Here is an 18,298-nt window from a genome sequence, read left to right on the forward strand (position 1 = left end):
GATGACGTGCACGCACAGTAATAATAAATCTGTCCTGAAAATAGGACTTTATAGTGGTAAATATGTAACTATTACACTATGCAAGCACAAGAGATCGAAGGGCACTTTCCCACCATACCGAATCAAATGCTCCTTCAAAGTCTATAAAGACCATAAAAACATATTTATCAGAAGAATCCTTGATGTAGTTTAAAAGAAATGTTATGGCGTCTTCTGTAGAGTGCCCCTTCTTAAATCCATGCTGATCAGCAGAACACAGATGCCTATCCTCTAACATCGCAGAAATTCTGGCAAGTAACCTTTCATAAACTTTACCCATGTTCGCCAAGAGAGAAATTGGTCTGTATACCCTCGGATCAGTTCTAGGCTTACCAGGCTTATGCAATATCTTTAGCAGTGCCAGCTTCCACTGTCTTGGAAAAGTACCCTCAATGAAGCATTTATTAAATAAATTTAACATAATTTGAGGAAAATAATCATAAAACTTAATGATTACTTCATTTTCAATTAAGTCCAAACCCGGACATTTCTACGTTCAATTTAGCTACAACTGCACCCAACTCTACTAAACTGAAGCTATTTTAGCACAAACCTAACGAGTTTTTTTTTTTTTTTTTTTTCTATCGCAATCACTCAATTTCAGAAGGATATAGTCCTGATTTATAGAAATCGCCAAAAAAATTCACTAAACCAATTTTTTATTGTTAGAGACAAATTTTTGTAGGATTCGAGAAACCGTGATTCCTCAAAATCTGGTCAAATGAGTTAATTTTATGCATTACTTCCTAAGTGGAAGTTTCGGATTAAATTCCGATTATATGAAGGATATGTAATACCATATTTTGTATTATTACATGGATTCGAATGCAGTGTGGACAATTCCGCACTTGTAAATCATCACTCGGCCATGGTCGTGCCTTTATTGCACATACTTAGAATTGGTTTTTACTTTGATGGTTTGAACGATGCAAGAAGCCTGCTGTTCCTGGTTAACAAAAGTTCGCACCTCTCTTTTAGGAAAAAATGTGTGGTGCTCTCTAAGGAAATATTTCTTTCGCATGTCAATGGATATCTCCAAGTTGTTGAATCCAGGAAAAATCTGCAGCAGAGAAGCCTATCTCATCCAGCATGCAACGCTGACTTGGCTTTGTTAGACGTCAAAGACTGGTTTACATCGCCAGTCACCACTGCCTTTTCACAAACGAATTTTTACGAAGCTAAGGATGAGATGGGTAACTACAAATCGGTCAGTTTTAACTCAGTCGTGGGGAAGATGAGATATGGTTCTGTTAGGGATCTCTTGTTCACCTCAAAACAACGATTAGCACGACTAGCATCATCCTGCCACATCTTTCTAATAATGGTTTCGAGAATTCCACTAACTTTGTCCTCAAAGAAATATGCAGCAATCAAAAATCGAGCAAAAATCATAGGGTGAGAACTCTCCTTTGAGGAGGCGACAGTTAATTGTGAATGGTGGCAGTGCCACGAAACTAGAAATGTGCATTTTAGGTCCGCAGCACATTAGTTAGGCAGCCTGATATTTCATCGAATTGCTAAAGTTTTTGGACATCCCCTCGCACTACAAATGTCTAAAGTTTATGTCAAAGAAATTCCTTGATCTGTTCGAATATTTCCTCAACTATATCATCGGGATTTGTTGGCATTCCATAACAGGCGTGTTTATAATCTGCAGCTCTAAGTAAAATATCTTCACGAGGAGGACCGGAGAAATATTTCAAATGCGATACTTTAAACACAAATTTAAGGCCAACTTTTATTAAAAAAATATCAGTGCTTTAGTAGAGCAAGTTTAAGATCTCTACATCTTTCTGTCTTTTCTGTAGTTTTCAAGGTTGAAGAGTCATTTCAACAACTTCAATAATTTTAATTTTAAATAATTAGGGTAACGCGTTCGTCATTTTAGAGCGATTTAATTTTGGTCATTGTTCATCCAATCTATCTATCAGATTGAATGAACATCCAATATATCAGAATGAATGAACAATATGAAGATATTGAAGTTTTATGATGCTTACCCTGCCGAGAAGCTCGTGGATTACTTTGATCTTCCCGCATTTTCCGAATGTCGATATTAAGAAGGATGTTGTACACCTGAAATATAAAAGAGCAGTTATAAACAATAAAACAGCACTTTACTCCAAGTGAGTATTACTCCAATTCAGTATGTCTTTATTCTAACATACTGAATTTTGTCTATATCAAGTTAGGGACTTCGTGTCAACGAAGTCAGTCCCTAGCCTGATATAGACAAAACTGCAATGTCATAAAGTAAAAATACAGAATACATGAAAAGAATTCGACAGGCCACAGTCTCCAGTACGTGCCTTATACTACGCTGCCTGGTCACTTTATTAGGACCATGAATGTTTGGTTAGAGCCTTACAAAGAATACGCTAAAGGAGTAAAAGACCTCAGCGCTTTAGACCAACGATGGGCCAACAAATTAGTAGTTCATGGTCCCAGCAGTGCGCTAAGTGAGCCGGCAAATGCACTATCACTCACTCATTTACGTCAGCCTCCTACGCCCAATAAAACAAATTCCCAAATGCAGATACTTACAAGACGCAATCTGAGGGCAGACCAGAAGAAAGTTTCTTTGTGTTCCCAACCCATAAACCAATCAATACAGTTGGACAGAAATGGTGCGCACACTTGGTCACCTGAAAATAGATCACATTTTATTAGATATAAACGAAATGGTTGCACTTTATTAACTAATATTTCTCTGGTACCGATTTGCACGGAAATATGGATTAGTAGAAAAGAAAGTACGTAATTCTTTTCGAAGGTATGCTTTTTGACAGAATATTTTCGGGTTGTGAAACGCTATCGACTACCTAATGGCTGCTATGTGGGAGTGCTGCATAGAACTGGAAGAGAGGGACAGAAAAAGTCATACTTGTTTAAACATCGTTCACATCAAGAAACTACAAGTACTTTAAAGTAATGACAAATCCTTTTTTTTTTTTATTTATTTACTACGTCATGAAATTTTTACGCCTTTTCAACCCGTTGAAGATAAGGGCAGGACAGCATTTTGAAAGATAATGAGTGGTGGGAAAAGTTTTCTTTGGGGTGATAGTGGCAAATTAGGCAGCAGGTGAAAAAACATCCAGCCAGTTGTAAGTGATATGAAGTTGCATGGTGGCGAGGGAATAAACTTTTTAACGTTTAAGGATTGACAAAGTCAAAATGGATTTGTCTCCGTTTAAAAGACAAAGGCAAACACAAAGTCGTAGTCAAACCGGGCAGTGATACGTTTCATAAAACGAATCATTTGAGGTAAAATGCAAGGGTAATTCAAATTTCAATTTGAACCACTCTTATGCAGATCGCATTTGTGTGATTTCCAACAACGATTTGGAGTTGGTATCGCCTAGCAATTCACTATTAGCAAGGAGTTTACGCTACTGCATTGAAGCGTTTTAACTTAGGTAGAGCGTGAACAAGCAAGTGTCTTGGTGTGATTAGTGGATAGGAGTGCATATGAGTGCAAGACTGTGAGTGGTGTGACGAATGATCATAATGGAGATACTTGTTCTAAATCCGTGATACGAGGAAGAGGCTGGACTGGTTGGGAGAGAAGTGCGGTGGACTCTTCGACGATCTCTAATTGGCACACGACGTTCACTCCACGCTTTGATTCCTCTACACTCTTCGTACGTTTCTGTAAAGAAAAACTAGCTCAGAGTTAAGAGTAATACAAGGATGTTGACTGGTGAGCAACATTTACTCTATCCAGACAGAAACTGACAGCTCTTGAAGACACTAATGAGCGTGCGCATTACAGGGAATAAGTGGTGGAGCCACATGCAGTGAGTTTAGTGGGTGGGGATGATTAAAAAAAAAAAAAAAGCACGTTCTTTTCGTTTATGTAGAATGAAGAGGAGCATAACTAGAGGGAGTGAAAGGGTGCATGCATTTTAGCGTGATAGGACTACAAGACTGCAGTTTGAGCACATATGGATCGAAGAACGGGTATTAACGAAAGGGAAGGGCATTAAAGGAAAGGGAAAATAGAACAGTGGCTACGAGAAGATAGCTACGGTATGAGGAAATGCATTAACAGGATGGAGAAGCATCTACGCAAAATTTATTTATATATGTTAAAGCTGATATAACGCACATGGACAATAAAGTAAAAAAATGTACTAATACAGAAGCAGTAATAAGTCTGGCACGTAACATGATATAAATACACACTTGTTTTCCAGAATATTATTCGATTACGAAGAAAGAAATCTTTATTGCAATAATAATACTAATACAATTTGATATATTGCAATATTACCCTTCACGGCTCAAGGCCAGAGGTTAACAGTAATAGTACAATATGTAAGAGAAAGAACACTGATAAATCAAACGTATGAAAATACATATGTAGACGAATAAAAAGGAATACAGCTCAAAACTCAAGGTATAATACATTTATATACACCAAAATGTACAAAGAATATATAGATAGAAAACTGAAGAGGTAGTAAGCCATCTTCATGTCACATGGTAGTGCTGGTTTGCAGCATTAAGGCGAGGTTCAAGGAGAAGGATGAGGGATAAGGAAGTACAATTTAAGGATGTGGCGTCTATATTCCCTATCACAAGCAAACTTATTAACGTCAGCATCCAAAGACTGGGCACATGAGAGTAGCTGAAAAGGCAGAAACCCGTCGGATAGATGGAGACGGCTGAGATGTGGGCACAGAGTTGGAGTCCCTCTGAGGGAAGGCTGAGGGATTCTCCAAGAGCACAGGTCCCAGAATGATGGTGTCGAAATCTTGCCAGTGATCATTTGACAGTCGTAGTAGGGTGTTTCATCCTAATCAGCGTGGCGAGCATGTGAATTTTGATCACTGGCCATTTCAGTTGTCCTTAGCTAGCTGTGGAGGAAGTTTGTGTTTGTTTATAGCCCATTTTAAGGGCCAAAATTCAGTAGAAAAAAAGTTGGCGAATTGTGCTAGGGGCAGTAGATGCCCATACCTCTGCGGTATATAAAGGCAGAGAATATACTGTGGTATTTATATATCTTCTGGTAGTTGTAACATCATTAATATAATGTAAATGCTGTTTCGCCATCCATCGGAGTCAAGCTGCCTGGTGAGCAGCCTTTCCATGTGGTTACGAAAGCAGAGCTTATGATCAAAAACAACCCCGAGATCAGTATACTTATTGACGATGGCGATAGGGCAATTACACAGTGTCGGCTGAATATAAGAAGGCGTTTTCTTTAATGAGAATATCATAAATTCAGACTTTTCTGGATTTTTAATCCGAACTGGTTGAGATAGTTTGCAAATTCCAGGAGTATATTGTTAATTGATGCTATTATCACAAGATCATCATGTGGAGAAATCAGTGTGAGGAGTTTCATATCATCAGCATAACATAAAGTATCATGCCTGGACTCAACAAGCCGGCAGATAAGCGCTGTAAGCAAGAGCCCAGAAAAGACACCACCCTGTGGCACGCCTGAAGGGATACATCGGTCGTATGTTTGGCCGTGGACAGTAAGTCGGATTCTTCTGTTTTGAAGGAGTGAAGTAAGGAACTGTATCTTAATTTGATAATGGTCTGAAAGTAGCTTCAGAATTGCAGGAACGTTTATTGAGTCGAGAGCTGCTTCGAGGTCTACATAGGTGACTGCAAGCTCTGCATGAGATTCAAATGCAGAGAGGATAGAGCTGGTCGTGGCTAAGAGGTTAGCGTAGTGGATCTATGAGGAAGGGAGTAATGGATTTGGGGAGGCTGATACGAAGAAGTTGTTTAGTTAGAACATTATTCGATTCCATATCGACGCTTCTAGTAAAACATAATTCTATATTACTAGCCAAGAAATATTCTTCTTCAAAGTGGCGTTTGTAGTATAACAAGAAAGCGTCCAACATTCAAAATCCTCCAACAAATAAAATATGTAAAAGATAAGCAGGATTCAGTTATTTTTATTTTACTTTAAAATGACCAGTTGTTTCCAAAAAGAAGGTCATCTCAGAACCTTGTGATAATAATATGGATGCCTTAATAGGCACGCCAGGATGCCGATTAATATCAAATATTCGCCTTCGGCGACACGATTCACAATAAAATATTCATGAAACACATTTTGTTTTGTTAATTTAGTCGAGCAGTGTAGGTAGGCGGCATCATGGAACCTACAATGACCCGACCGACAGTCGAAGGCAAACAACATTTTGTTACACTATTCCAATGGTAATGCTGAGCATGTTCAAGTTTGTACTAAGATATTCAAAGACATTTTTGCTTTGATTGCTCGGCGCCTACAGACTGTTCAGGAAAAGAAAAGAAAAGAGGGGAATTACTGCTGTACACAGATGAAAGGGGAAGAAAATCAGAATGCAATGCACATAAATTTAACTTTGCTGTTGATGACAGATATCTAGTTCATTGTCACATTACGTCATTTTCTCGTGAAATAAGTGAGTAATGGCTCAAGAAAAACATTCACAGAGTCGAATTACACTTAAATATTATAGAAGTGTTGTGAAGATAGACTTTCCTAATCTCGTACCTGGAAGACCTAACTCAGATACTTCTAACCGTTGTGATAAACTCAATGCTGCAATAAAATCTGCTTCCATTCCTGGTATGTATCAAATGGCAAGCTGATAACGAACTGCAGGTGTACCAACGAAAAGGCTCAGGCCATAATAAAAACTGATACCATTGATTGTCAGTTGCCTGGTAGCTTAACTGTTGTCTGTGTCATGGACATGCAGCAAGTACCGTTCATTCCTACACTTACAATTCCACAATGTTTTACTCGTGCCAATTGTCTTGGTACAACCTCTACATACACGACTCGACCAATGTTGTTGTTGTTGTAGGGTTTTAGCAGCATCAGCGACTAAGGCCATATTGCTCCTTGTATATTGTCTGTAAATTGCGTGTTCTGAGGTCAATTTTCTGTTTGGAAAAAACCCGAGATTATCTCATGCTACCCTCGGATGAGACCCACTAACTCAGTCACCTTGTGAAAAAGGCCTATAAAAATTCCTCACATCATCGGCGGGACTCGAATCGGGTCTTTTCCACCCGGTGTGGGGAGGACAGCGATTTTATCAACTGTGCTACCAACTGGGGACCCGACTAATGATAACAGCTACATGTGTATGTGGCATGAGGACATCTCTGGGTGTGGGGAGGAAATGAAATTGACAGCTGTGTGGCCCAAAGTAAAAACCGAATACTACTCTTTACTATGATTCGTTTGGCGGCCAAAGCAATTTTTAATATTATTGAAATTAAATATCTTATTTGTGAGGCATAGTTTTATGGCTTGTGGCAGGAACTTCGGACTCATAGAAAAAACAAAGAGGCTCATGAAAGCCTTAAACCTTGATGAGCTGGAAGAGGTCATCAAAAGTGCAAGACTGAAAAAAAAAAAAAAAAAACCCCTTTGAGATAGTTTAAATGGGCCCAGAGGATTTCTTCGATTTTGCGAGACTGGCTGATAACTTTATAAACACTACTAAACTAAGCATAAGTAAAGCATCATAAATCAAAGGACAAGTCATCAACCAGATCAAAACTTCCTTCAACGAACTTTTCGACCGGAAGATTTTCACTGTGTTTAAAAAAAACCAAAACAGCTACCCTCAATACCGATGTTTCCGTTTAACAAGTAAGAATAAAATTAATCAAGAAAAAAAAAAAAAAAAAAAGGAAAGATCTTTTGGAGCTATGCTCTGTTTTGGACAAAAACTTTTAGAAAGCCCTTTGTTCGGGGGGAGTACAACGAAGATAATGAGCGTTATGATAGGGAAAGTGACTAAAAAGCTGCTATGTTGAAATCTGCATGTTTAACCTTCTATTATTTTTTCAAAAAAAAAAATAAAATTTAATCATTATCTTGGTTATTCTTTCCTCCAATTTTACCCCTTTCCCGCAACCATCCTAGCTGCAGTCAAGATTAGGTTACAAAATTTATTCATAGAGGGAAATGAGAATCATAATGGCTTTCTTCAAACAAACTATTTTTCAATAATCTTTGATTTAGAAAATAGAAATCTGGAAAACGACGAAAGTGCCAAAAAAAAAAAAAAAAAAAAAAGCAAAAATTGCATCCTTTATTGACTAAAAAATTTAGTTTTTGGCACTTTCAACGATTTCCATTTCTGCCCCTCAATTACTCATATCACCTTTTGATCCCCCCCTTTATCAACTGGGAATACATTCGCACATCTCCACTCCATAGCATTCTTAAATTCAGGGGACCTCCCCTGAGTTTATGTTTGGGTTCCACGATTTCTCTTCCACTTTGCTTTCAGTTATCACAAAATCATTTCACTCCCAGATAAAATATCACCTGATATTTTATATGCATTTCACACATTTTTCTTTTCTCTCACAAGTCATCATTTCATCTGGCATCCATTTAGGTCTAAACCTTGAACAGTATTTCTCAGTTGGCATGAAAAGCCTAGTAGCTTCTTTGATTACTTCTCTGAACACTTCCCATTTAGAATTTGCTGTTGGTAACATCATCAGCTGGGCCCACTGCATTGAATTCAAAAAACTGTCTGGGACCACTGTAGTCACTTGTAAAAGCTAAAGCCTTTCCTTTGACAGTAGTTACGTCTTTAAAGAAATCTCACATCAGCACACTGTGATCACTGCCACCTGGTGGTTCCTTTATCTACAAATTCTTTATGCTTGAAGAATCACTGCTGATAATGAGATGAACATGTTGCTGTAGAAAACAGTCATCCAATAAATCCACAAAAGTCTTGCTAGTGTGTGTGACCAACCACAACTTCCAGTCAATTTGTGGAAAGTTAAAATCCATTCCCCATTATAAGACATTCTGATTTACTGGCCCAATCTATTTCTATCACACTCATTCATCCTGCTCTTCCCAATTAAGAGCGTAACCCTTCTCCCTTCCCATCCTTTCTATATACATTGTACTCCTCCATATTCAAATTCTGCTTCCCTTATGTCTGAGTGACATTACGTCTCTAGTATTCCTAAAAATGTCTGCATTTCATGACTTAATCTGTACTTCAAATTCATATTTACTATACTGCTAGCATTGGTGTACATGCACCTGTTCTTACTCTTAGTTAATTAATATTTAATAAAAGTCCATGTAGAAGAAGAAAATCTTTATTGTACAGTAAAGATACTGTACAATAATGTGTACACATTATTGTACAGTATCTTTAGCCAGGAGGCCATGATGGCCCATAGCAGGGCTTGAAATTCCTGAAGTCTTGCCTTCCAGGCTGCTGCATGTTCCCATAGAAGCAGTGCATGAATCACTTCTGCTGCAGCTCTAGTTAATTGTTCTTAGTTAATGCGGCTGTAGATTAGTATGGCCTTTGTTGCCCTTGTGTCGTTAATATCTCACAATAACAAAATTGCCCTGTTCGCGACATGTTTTTCGTACCGGATATACATCGCTTCCAACCATCGCCGCGGTAGAAATCTACGTAGTTGTGGTTTCCCGGACTGAAGCTGAGAAAAGCATGAAATTTTGACCAGCCAGGAGTCAGTTCATAGGGAGCGTCATGCCAGGATCGGTGTGATTTGCATCTCGTTCTAACCTGGAGTTTAAGAGAAAATAGCCAGAATACTTGAACATTATGATGTACAAGGTAGACAGATGCCAGGCAAAAAAATTGCAGCTAATTACTTCCGGTGAAGTCTGCCGCCCCTGAAATGTTCAGAAGTGGGCTGATTTGTAAAACTGACTGCACAAAATGTAATGAAGCTACATCAATAAAGCTAGAGGACGTCTCAAGGATCATTTGGGAAATCAAGTCATTACCATACGTAGCGGGTATTTCAGTTCGTCTATTACTGAACACGTGGCAAGAGTGGTACTGGATGAAAGCTGTGCGCATTCGGTGTGAAAAACATCATGAACAAGAGAGAGGAACGCATATTCACCGTATATTCTCTCATATTAGGATGTGACGTGGAAACGTGCAACGACAGAGAGAGAAAGAGAGAGAGAAAGTCTGTTATTGGATGAATCGTCCGAATAATTTATCCCCAGGGGCTCACATCTGGTGAGTATGGGCTTGGCACACCCAGGGTCCTGAGCTGGTCATCATCATTCTTGTCTTTCTTGGTAATTCCTTCCTACTTCTCTCTCTCAGGGTAACTTGGGAATTTGTTTTTTTTTTTTTTTTTTTTTGGCTGGTGCAGCATAAGCCTCAGGCTTCCTTGCACCATATGGCCAATAATAATACTAATAACGACATTGACCAGTGGTGTCGTGGATCACATGGTCATTTCACGTACAGTAGCATTGTCAGATCACGTGGCCAAAGGGGCGTTTCCTGACAGTGTAGTTAATGGGCTACCAGATTTAAGACAATACGGTTGAGAAAGACAATTTTTATTGTCGCAAGATTTCGAGGTGTAATTCATATAGAATTTATACTCTACATGAATTAAAAATTTTGAAACGTTTAACTGTAAATAATTATTTTATTTTGTTTATGTGTCTATGTTTTAGCAATTTTAAACTATATATAATTTAATACTTTCAGTACATCAAGGAATATTTTAAGTTATGGTGTGTGATAGAACTTATAATATGCAATCCTGAGTAGTTGCATACCATTAAAAATATGGGTTACCATCTGTCCGCAGTGTTACCTCTGGAATGGACCTTTCCCGAGTTATATGTGCCCAGTACAAGTCGGGGGAAATATTAGCCACGAATCCCTCTCCCGAGATCGAAGAACTCAGCCGCGACGTGATAGTGACTCGTAAAAGTTCCTCCTGTTCCGACGAGAAGGATATCTCAACCTCAGATTTCCTACCGTAATCGGTATGCAATGCACATGCGCAAATATTTATCTACTTTTTTTTTTTTTTTTAACTCCATATTTTGGAGTTAAAAAAACTTCTTAATTTTTTTTTTCTTTTTGAAGAAAACGTGATCAAAAGAATCGTTGGACCACTATCTAAAAGTGCTACCGACAGGAGGGTAAACTAACGTAACCTAAGGAAGGATGGATGAAAATCGAGACTATCTTTTTTGTACATGAATGTATGTAGTATTTTAACCTTTTTATGTAAAATGAATATCGTGCCGAAATGAAACAGCTCTTAATGGTACGAAGTAACATTACTAAGTGACCATAGCAACAAAACTTGTTATGGTAGCCCACCGGCGGTAATTGCCTTCAACTGACGATACAAAGGTGAAGGGAGAAAAAGAAAGTATTAAAATTGTGTGATCACGTCCTATTACTAGTGAGCGATGTGGGAATCTGAGTAACGCAACCAACGTTATTATCTATTACTGGATAGCAATGTATGTTGCCATGACAGAAAGTACTGTTGTCACTTGTGTATATACTTGCAATACCTTACTGTATACTCAAAGTACGCGCATGCGTTTATGTAATTCGTTTAACAAACTTTTTTTTTTGTTTGTTTGTTTGCTAAAGGAATTATATATGATAGCAACGAGACTTTTTTTTTCTTCTTTCAGCCACTATCAACCAGTAGCGATAATCAATTATTTAAATTATAGCGAATCATTCGTTTATACTTATATCATTCGAGTGATTCAATCGATTATGGAATATCGCTCCAGTGATTCATTTGATGACATTCTTCGAATTATATCAACAGAGTTATATAACATTTAATCATTCATATCTTCGTTTATTATAAATACAAATTAAACACAAATCAGTAATAAACAAAATAAACATAAATCAGTTATAAATACAAAAAAAGGTACTTATTTTATTTTTCTAGTGTTACTATGACACTATAGCCAGTCGCCATTAGTAACGATATATAAATACTGTATTTGTTTATTATATTACCAAAGAAACTTACCTTCATTAACTATATCAAACATCTTTCCCATCTTCTTCTGTATTTCGTTAGGCTTTTCATTCTTTTTCTTCTTCTTTTCAACCCCCATATCCTCGATAATTGCCTATATAGAAAAACAAAAAAAAAATTACCTTTATACGTTTAAATTCCCTAATAAAGAACTTTCAGATATTAAACACCTACCTCCATTCTATTATTCTCTCATAATCACGTCAATATTTCCATATCAATAACTGATTTGAACATTTTTTCTCCTTTTCTGGTCTTTCAGTTCATGTGACTGATCATTTTACAAACGGAATTATTGGTTCTTTGATGATAAAATATTCCTTTTATCATTCGATACTTGCATACATTTAATGTCAGAATCACCTTCATTTATTATTCAATGTATTAGTGAACGCCAATGGTTTATTTCTTCAGAGACTAAAAGGAAATTAAATGTATTATGTATTTATGAGCACTGGATTTTTTTCGGGTTTGATCACTGGAATATTTTTATCACTAGATGGCAGCACGAGATAACATTAAAAATGACTTGCATTTTTGAAATAAAGATTTATAATACATAAGAGCCGTTTTTTCACCTGCTTCTGTGATATTCAAAACACTTTTATGCCATTTTAATAGCCCAATAAAAATATTAACACAATAATGAATTTGTATTTTGGAAACTTGTTATGTTAAAAGCCATCGACTTTCAAACTATGGGAAGTAGTTTGATAATTCGAAAATTCTTTGATTTTCATTATTATTTCGAACTTGATGAAAGCTAAGGGTAGATACAGAAAATTAAAGAAATTTAAAGCTGATATAAATATTGAGGATTTTAAGTTTGTAGCCAATATTAACAATAAAATTCTGTTTTCCAGTAGCGCTAAGTTACAAGCATATAAGTTGACTTTCTGTCAGTTCTATTAATATTTATCATGTTTTATTTATACAGTATTTTTAAATATTCTTTCCACTAGTGCTGTTGTTGTTGTTGTTACCATAACAACAAATGCCACTACCTCGTTCTTCTCCATCCATAAGCTCATGGATATAAAATCAATATGTATGAAAGAAGATATTGATTTACTTTAGGCAAAATTTTGCCTGTACTGTAATTTACTGCTGATGACAATACCCAAGGACAGCACATTATAAATTTCAATATAATAATATAGTTAAAGTTCTCATGCTATCCAATATTATTCTGCATTAATCCAACAAAACAAAAATAATTTTTTTCTCTCCCTTCCTCTTTGGTTGTTTAGCTCATGTAACGGATGATTTCGCAATGGAACTATCGGTTGTTTGATGATAGATAAAGTATCCATTTTATCACTTGATACCTGCATACGTTTAATGTCATAACCACCTTCATTTATTATTCAATATATTAGTGAACGTATAAATTTGGTCATTTTTAGTCATTAAAATTTGTCACTGAATGTATACTATATTGTTATTTTTTTTATATTAATGAACGCTTTTTTTTGTTAAAAAAAGTTTTAAAAAAATCACAGTAAACATCAGCACACTGTCAAATTACACAGTTACATTTTACAGTTATATTGACAGTGTTTGGAAGAAGGTAGTTGAGTAGCGGCGATCGCAGTTTCTTATTAGAATTACAATTCCACTGCAAGAAAAATTCTCAAATTATAGATATCTGTACAAACAGCTTTAACAGCAGTGATAAGACAAAACAACTTTGGAAACTCGTTTATTTCGCACGTCATCAAACTTTTTATAGTTTTCCCGAACACCTCTTGAATATTAAGTACAAGTTTATCTCGCCTGTTGCGGTGAATATGAAGTATAATTTCCACTTTTCTTTTTCTTTTTTTTTTTAGACTGCAATTACCATATGGAGAATGTTTGGTAGGTGGCTTGACTTGTTCGTTTACTTTTAGTTCCATCAATGTAATCCATGTGATCATTTGAGGTTAGTGATTTCCAACTTCACAGTCATTATCTATTAGGTTTTTGCATTTTCCAAAGGTAATAAAGGATTTTCCAAAGGACTTTCCTTTATTTTACGTTAAAGTCAAGTTAAACAGCATTTTTATGCGAACTAGTTAGTCTGGACTGGAAGTGGACAAATTACTTTAAGAGAATATCAATAACACCTTTGAATGTACTCGAGTCCGCTGACTTTAACACCGGACTCGAGTACTACAATTTTTATGTAACAAAAATATTTACAGTCAAAGTAGATAACTTATTGAACTCCCCTCGTAACATACACTAAAACACAATGCTTGAAAGAGGATAACCGTATTTATTTTATTGCATAATAAACCAGCTAAAGTGCAGCTTACCGACACCTAACACGACACTGTTTTAACTTATCTGGTTAATTCTTTAATGGAATGGGGTAATCTACCAGACTACTATAAAATTGATGGAAAGTTGTCCCAACAGGGTGGAAGCTGTCATTGAGGCCTATGGTGGATCAATAAGCCGTTAATTAACTGAATTCGCCCACCTGCAATTTGGCAAAGGCATTTTAGCTCCGATATCCGAATTCAAATTCCTTGGTTTTATATTAGACTGAAAACTCTCCTTTAATCAGCATTATACGTGAGAATGAAAGCATTGTTAGTTTTCCTTAATTTGAAAATTAACTTATTTCTTGTATAAGATTGTACTACAATTAAGAAATACTGTATATATTAATTTGTACGCACTGTAAATATTAATTATACACCTTTGGGCTACTACTACTAGTAAATTTAATCTTACACCGCTTTTAGGAATACAGCATTGGATACTGAAGTGAACTAATTTTAAAGGCTGAACAATCAATAACTGACTGACTGACGAGTTCAATTAATTACATTAGATCATATCCCTATCATCTGTCGGTGAAAAATTAGCATTATTAATACATAAAAAAATAATAAATAAATAAATATATATCTATACACACAATAATTACGAGGACTATTGACTGAAAAGTAATGGCTGTAATTTGTAACCCCAGCGCTAAATGACACAGCACGTTCCATTAGTTCTCCATGTATCTAATTATAGTTAGTACGTGGCAAATAACGATTCTGTGTGGCTGTTCGTTTATAAGTTCGATGATGTTACCAACAGCAAATTCAAAATGGGAACATACAAAGAACTTATCTTGGAAGCTACTACTAGGTTTTACATACCAACTAAGAAATATTGTTCAACGTTTAGGCCTAAATGGATGTCAGATGAACTAATGAGACACATGGCAGAGAAGAAAAATGCATGCGATACATATAAATTAACACGTGACACAGAAGCCTATGATAGATAAAAGTTGATCTGTAACCAAGTTACAAAGGAGGTTAGGAAGGCGAAGGCAGATTACTAGACATATTTGGCAAGGGATGCAAAGAAAAGCAGCAAAGAGTTCTTTACTTATGTAAACTCTAGAAGGAAGGGGATGAATCAGATTGGTCCACTTGATATCGATGGGTCAACTGTTGCTGATCCTGCTCAGGTAGCTAGCAAACTAAATGAATATTTTGCATCGACATTCACACATGAGGAGAATCTAGAGAATCTTGTAATAACTGAGAGTAAAGTGGAGGAGAAATTGTTGAAGATAAACACAAGAAAGGCACCTGGAGTGGATGGGATCTATCCAGTTATATTAAAGGGGGCAGCAAAGGAGGTAAGCAGGCCGTTAGCCATAATTATGAGAGCTTCCTTGGACTCAGGGGAGGTACCCATAGACGGGAGATGTGCAAATCTGGTCATTTAACAAAGCCATGCTACGTCCGAATTATAACTGAAGTCTTGTCTAGATGATCCTGCAGTGCTTCTTTAACCAGTGCCTCCATTAATTTTCCTGGAACAGAAGTTAAACTCACAGGTTTATAATTACTTGTGTCAGCCTTTGATCCTCCTTTGTGAATTGGGGTCACAAAGGAGGATCAAAGGCTGACACAAGTAATTATAAACCTGTGAGTTTAACTTCTGTTCCAGGAAAATTAATGGAGGCACTGGTTAAAGAAGCACTGCAGGATCATCTAGACAAGACTTCAGTTATAGCTCGGACACAGCATGGCTTTGTTAAGGGGAAGTCTTGCCTGACCAATTTGATTGGATACTATGATGCAGTCACAAAAGAACTGGATTCAGGGAATAACTTTGATATTATATACTTGGATCTTAGAAAGGCTTTTGATACTGTTGCACATAGAAGACTTCTGCACAAATTGGAGCAGTGTGGCATTGAAGGCAAATTGCTGCTATGGATAAAGGGATGGTTGAGAGGGAGAAGACAGAGAGTGGTAATCAATGGACACTGCTCATCGTGGACTAATGTTATTAGTGGAGTTCCTCAGGGTTGAGTGTTAGGTCCATTATTGTTTTCTGTATTTTTAACTAATATTGATGATGGTATATCAAGCTTAATGTCCAAGTTTGCAGACGATACAAAGGTTGCCGGGGTTGTTACGGACACTACTGACGCTATGCTACTGCAACAGGATCTGGAAAGGTTGAGCAGATGGGCTGAGAGGTGGCAAATGAAGTTTAACATTGACAAATGTAAAGTACTACATATGGGAAACAGCAATCCCAGAGCAACGTATCAACTCTGTGGTACTACACTGACAGTGGTAGAGAATGAAAAGGACCTGGGGGTAATTGTGCAGGGAGATATGAAATTCTCTGACCAGTGCATACGGTCTGCAAGAGTAGCTCATGGTGTCTTGTCAATGATATACAGGAATTTTTCTAGCGGGGATAAGGAGGTGATTATTCCCTTGTATAAGGCAATGGTCAGGCCACATCTTGAGTACTGTATACAGGTCTGGAGGCCTCATTTCAAGGATGTAGAGCTGCTAGAACGAGTACAGAGAAGGGCAACACGATTAGTGAACAGAACAAAGGGTTGCTCTTACGAAGAAAGGCTTAAGCTTTGCAGATTACAGTGTCTGGAGACTAGGCACCTGCGAGGTGATCTGATTGAGGTGTATAAAACCTTGAATGGTTTGAGCATGCTCAGTGCTGATGGGATTCTTCCTCTTGCTCAGAATAATCACCTGAGAGGGCATAAATTCAATTTGAGGAAAGACAGATGTAAGATAGATGCGCGGAAATTTGCCTTTAGCAAGCGGGTAGTTGGTTGGTGGAACAGACTTCCATCCCTTGTGGAAGTTGGTAGCCTAAATAAATTTAAGGCTCAATTGGACAGGTATTTCGAACGAACGGAGGGGTGAAGTGGAAGTGTTTTTTTTTTTTTTTTTTTTTTTTGGCTGATGCTGCATAACCTTGCTTTCTTGCATCGTATGCTTCTACTGATGCTAATGCTAAAGTCACACTTTAAATGGAAGCATCTTTGAACACCACACGATTCAAACGTGTGATTCTTGACTTTCTAACTGCCGAAAATTCTAGATTTGTGAAAACTTGAATGAATCCTCGTTTCAATACTATGATCCGAAAAACGACACACAGAGTCCAAAGAATTTTGGACAGTCAGGTCACACCTTGAGTACTGTATACAGGTCTGGACGCCTCATTTTAAGAAGGATGTAGAGCTGTTGGAACGAGTACAGAGAAGGGCAACAAGATTGTTGAATTTAACAAAGGGTTGTTCTTACGAAGAAAGGCTTAAGTTTTGCAAATTACAGTGTCTGGAGACTAGGCAGCAGCGAGGTGATCTGATTGAAGTGTATAAAGCCTTGAATGGTTTGAGCATGCTCAATGCTGATGGGATTCTTCCTCTTGCTCAGAATAATCACCTGGGAGGGCATACATTCAAATCGAGGAAAGACAGATGTAGGATAGATGTGCGGAAATTTGCCTTTAGCCAGCGGGTAGTTAGTTGGTGGAACACACTTCCATCCCTTGTTGTGGAAGTTGATAGCCTAAAAAAATCTAAGGCTCAGCTGGCAGGTATTTCGAACGAACGGAGGGTTGAAGCGGAAGTTTTTTTTTTTTTTTTTTTTTTTGGCTGATGCTTCATAAGCTTGCTTTCTTGCATCATATGACTCTACTAATGCTAATGCTAATGCTAATTTTGACACTTCAAAGAACAGACCTAAATGGATGTCAGATGAAATGAGATTTGTTTCAGTGAAGAAAAATGCAAAAATAAATTATCAGGTAATACAGATGTCTGTGGTAGATATAAATTGTTCTGCAAATCAAATCACAAAGGAGGTTAGGCAAGCCAAGGCACATTAGGAGAAGGCAAAAAATGCAAAGAAAAACAGCAAAGATTTCTTTACTTATATTAACAAACTAGAAAGAAGGGATCACATTGGTCCACTAGATATGAATGGATTAACTGTTGATGAACCTGCTCTGGTTGCAGACAAACTGAATCGGTAATCTGCATCTACATTCACAATTTAGGAATTTTCGAAGGACGGGAATTCCAGAAGTAAATCCAGTTCTGAGGGCTTAACAAATTATGGAAGATGAACATAAAACAGGCACCTGGGGGTTGGTGTGATCAACCCAGTTA

The 18,298-nt window shown here is 37.1% G+C and overlaps 1 protein-coding gene across 2 annotated transcripts in view; it reads right to left on the reverse strand.

The window, feature by feature from the left end:
- Window positions 1–18,298, reverse strand: part of LOC150090536 (anoctamin-7-like) — a 55,753-nt gene that overhangs the window by 23,751 nt on the left and 13,704 nt on the right. Inside the window, exons 2-5 of one of the 2 annotated variants that reach the window (XM_090378691.1) lie at window positions 11,848–11,950; window positions 3,560–3,691; window positions 2,584–2,684; window positions 2,040–2,115 (exon numbers count right to left, since the gene is read on the reverse strand). In XM_090378691.1, the coding sequence (XP_090234817.1) occupies window positions 2,040–2,115; window positions 2,584–2,684; window positions 3,560–3,691; window positions 11,848–11,950 (412 nt within the window). The remainder of the gene's footprint in view (window positions 1–2,039; window positions 2,116–2,583; window positions 2,685–3,559; window positions 3,692–11,847; window positions 11,951–18,298) is intronic. The other variant, XM_090378700.1, reaches the window with a different exon arrangement.

Source organism: Mastigoproctus giganteus, chromosome 1 (genome assembly GCF_048544385.1).
Source record: "Mastigoproctus giganteus isolate SK-2022 chromosome 1, ASM4854438v1, whole genome shotgun sequence".
Classification (NCBI taxonomy): domain Eukaryota; kingdom Metazoa; phylum Arthropoda; class Arachnida; order Uropygi; family Thelyphonidae; genus Mastigoproctus; species Mastigoproctus giganteus.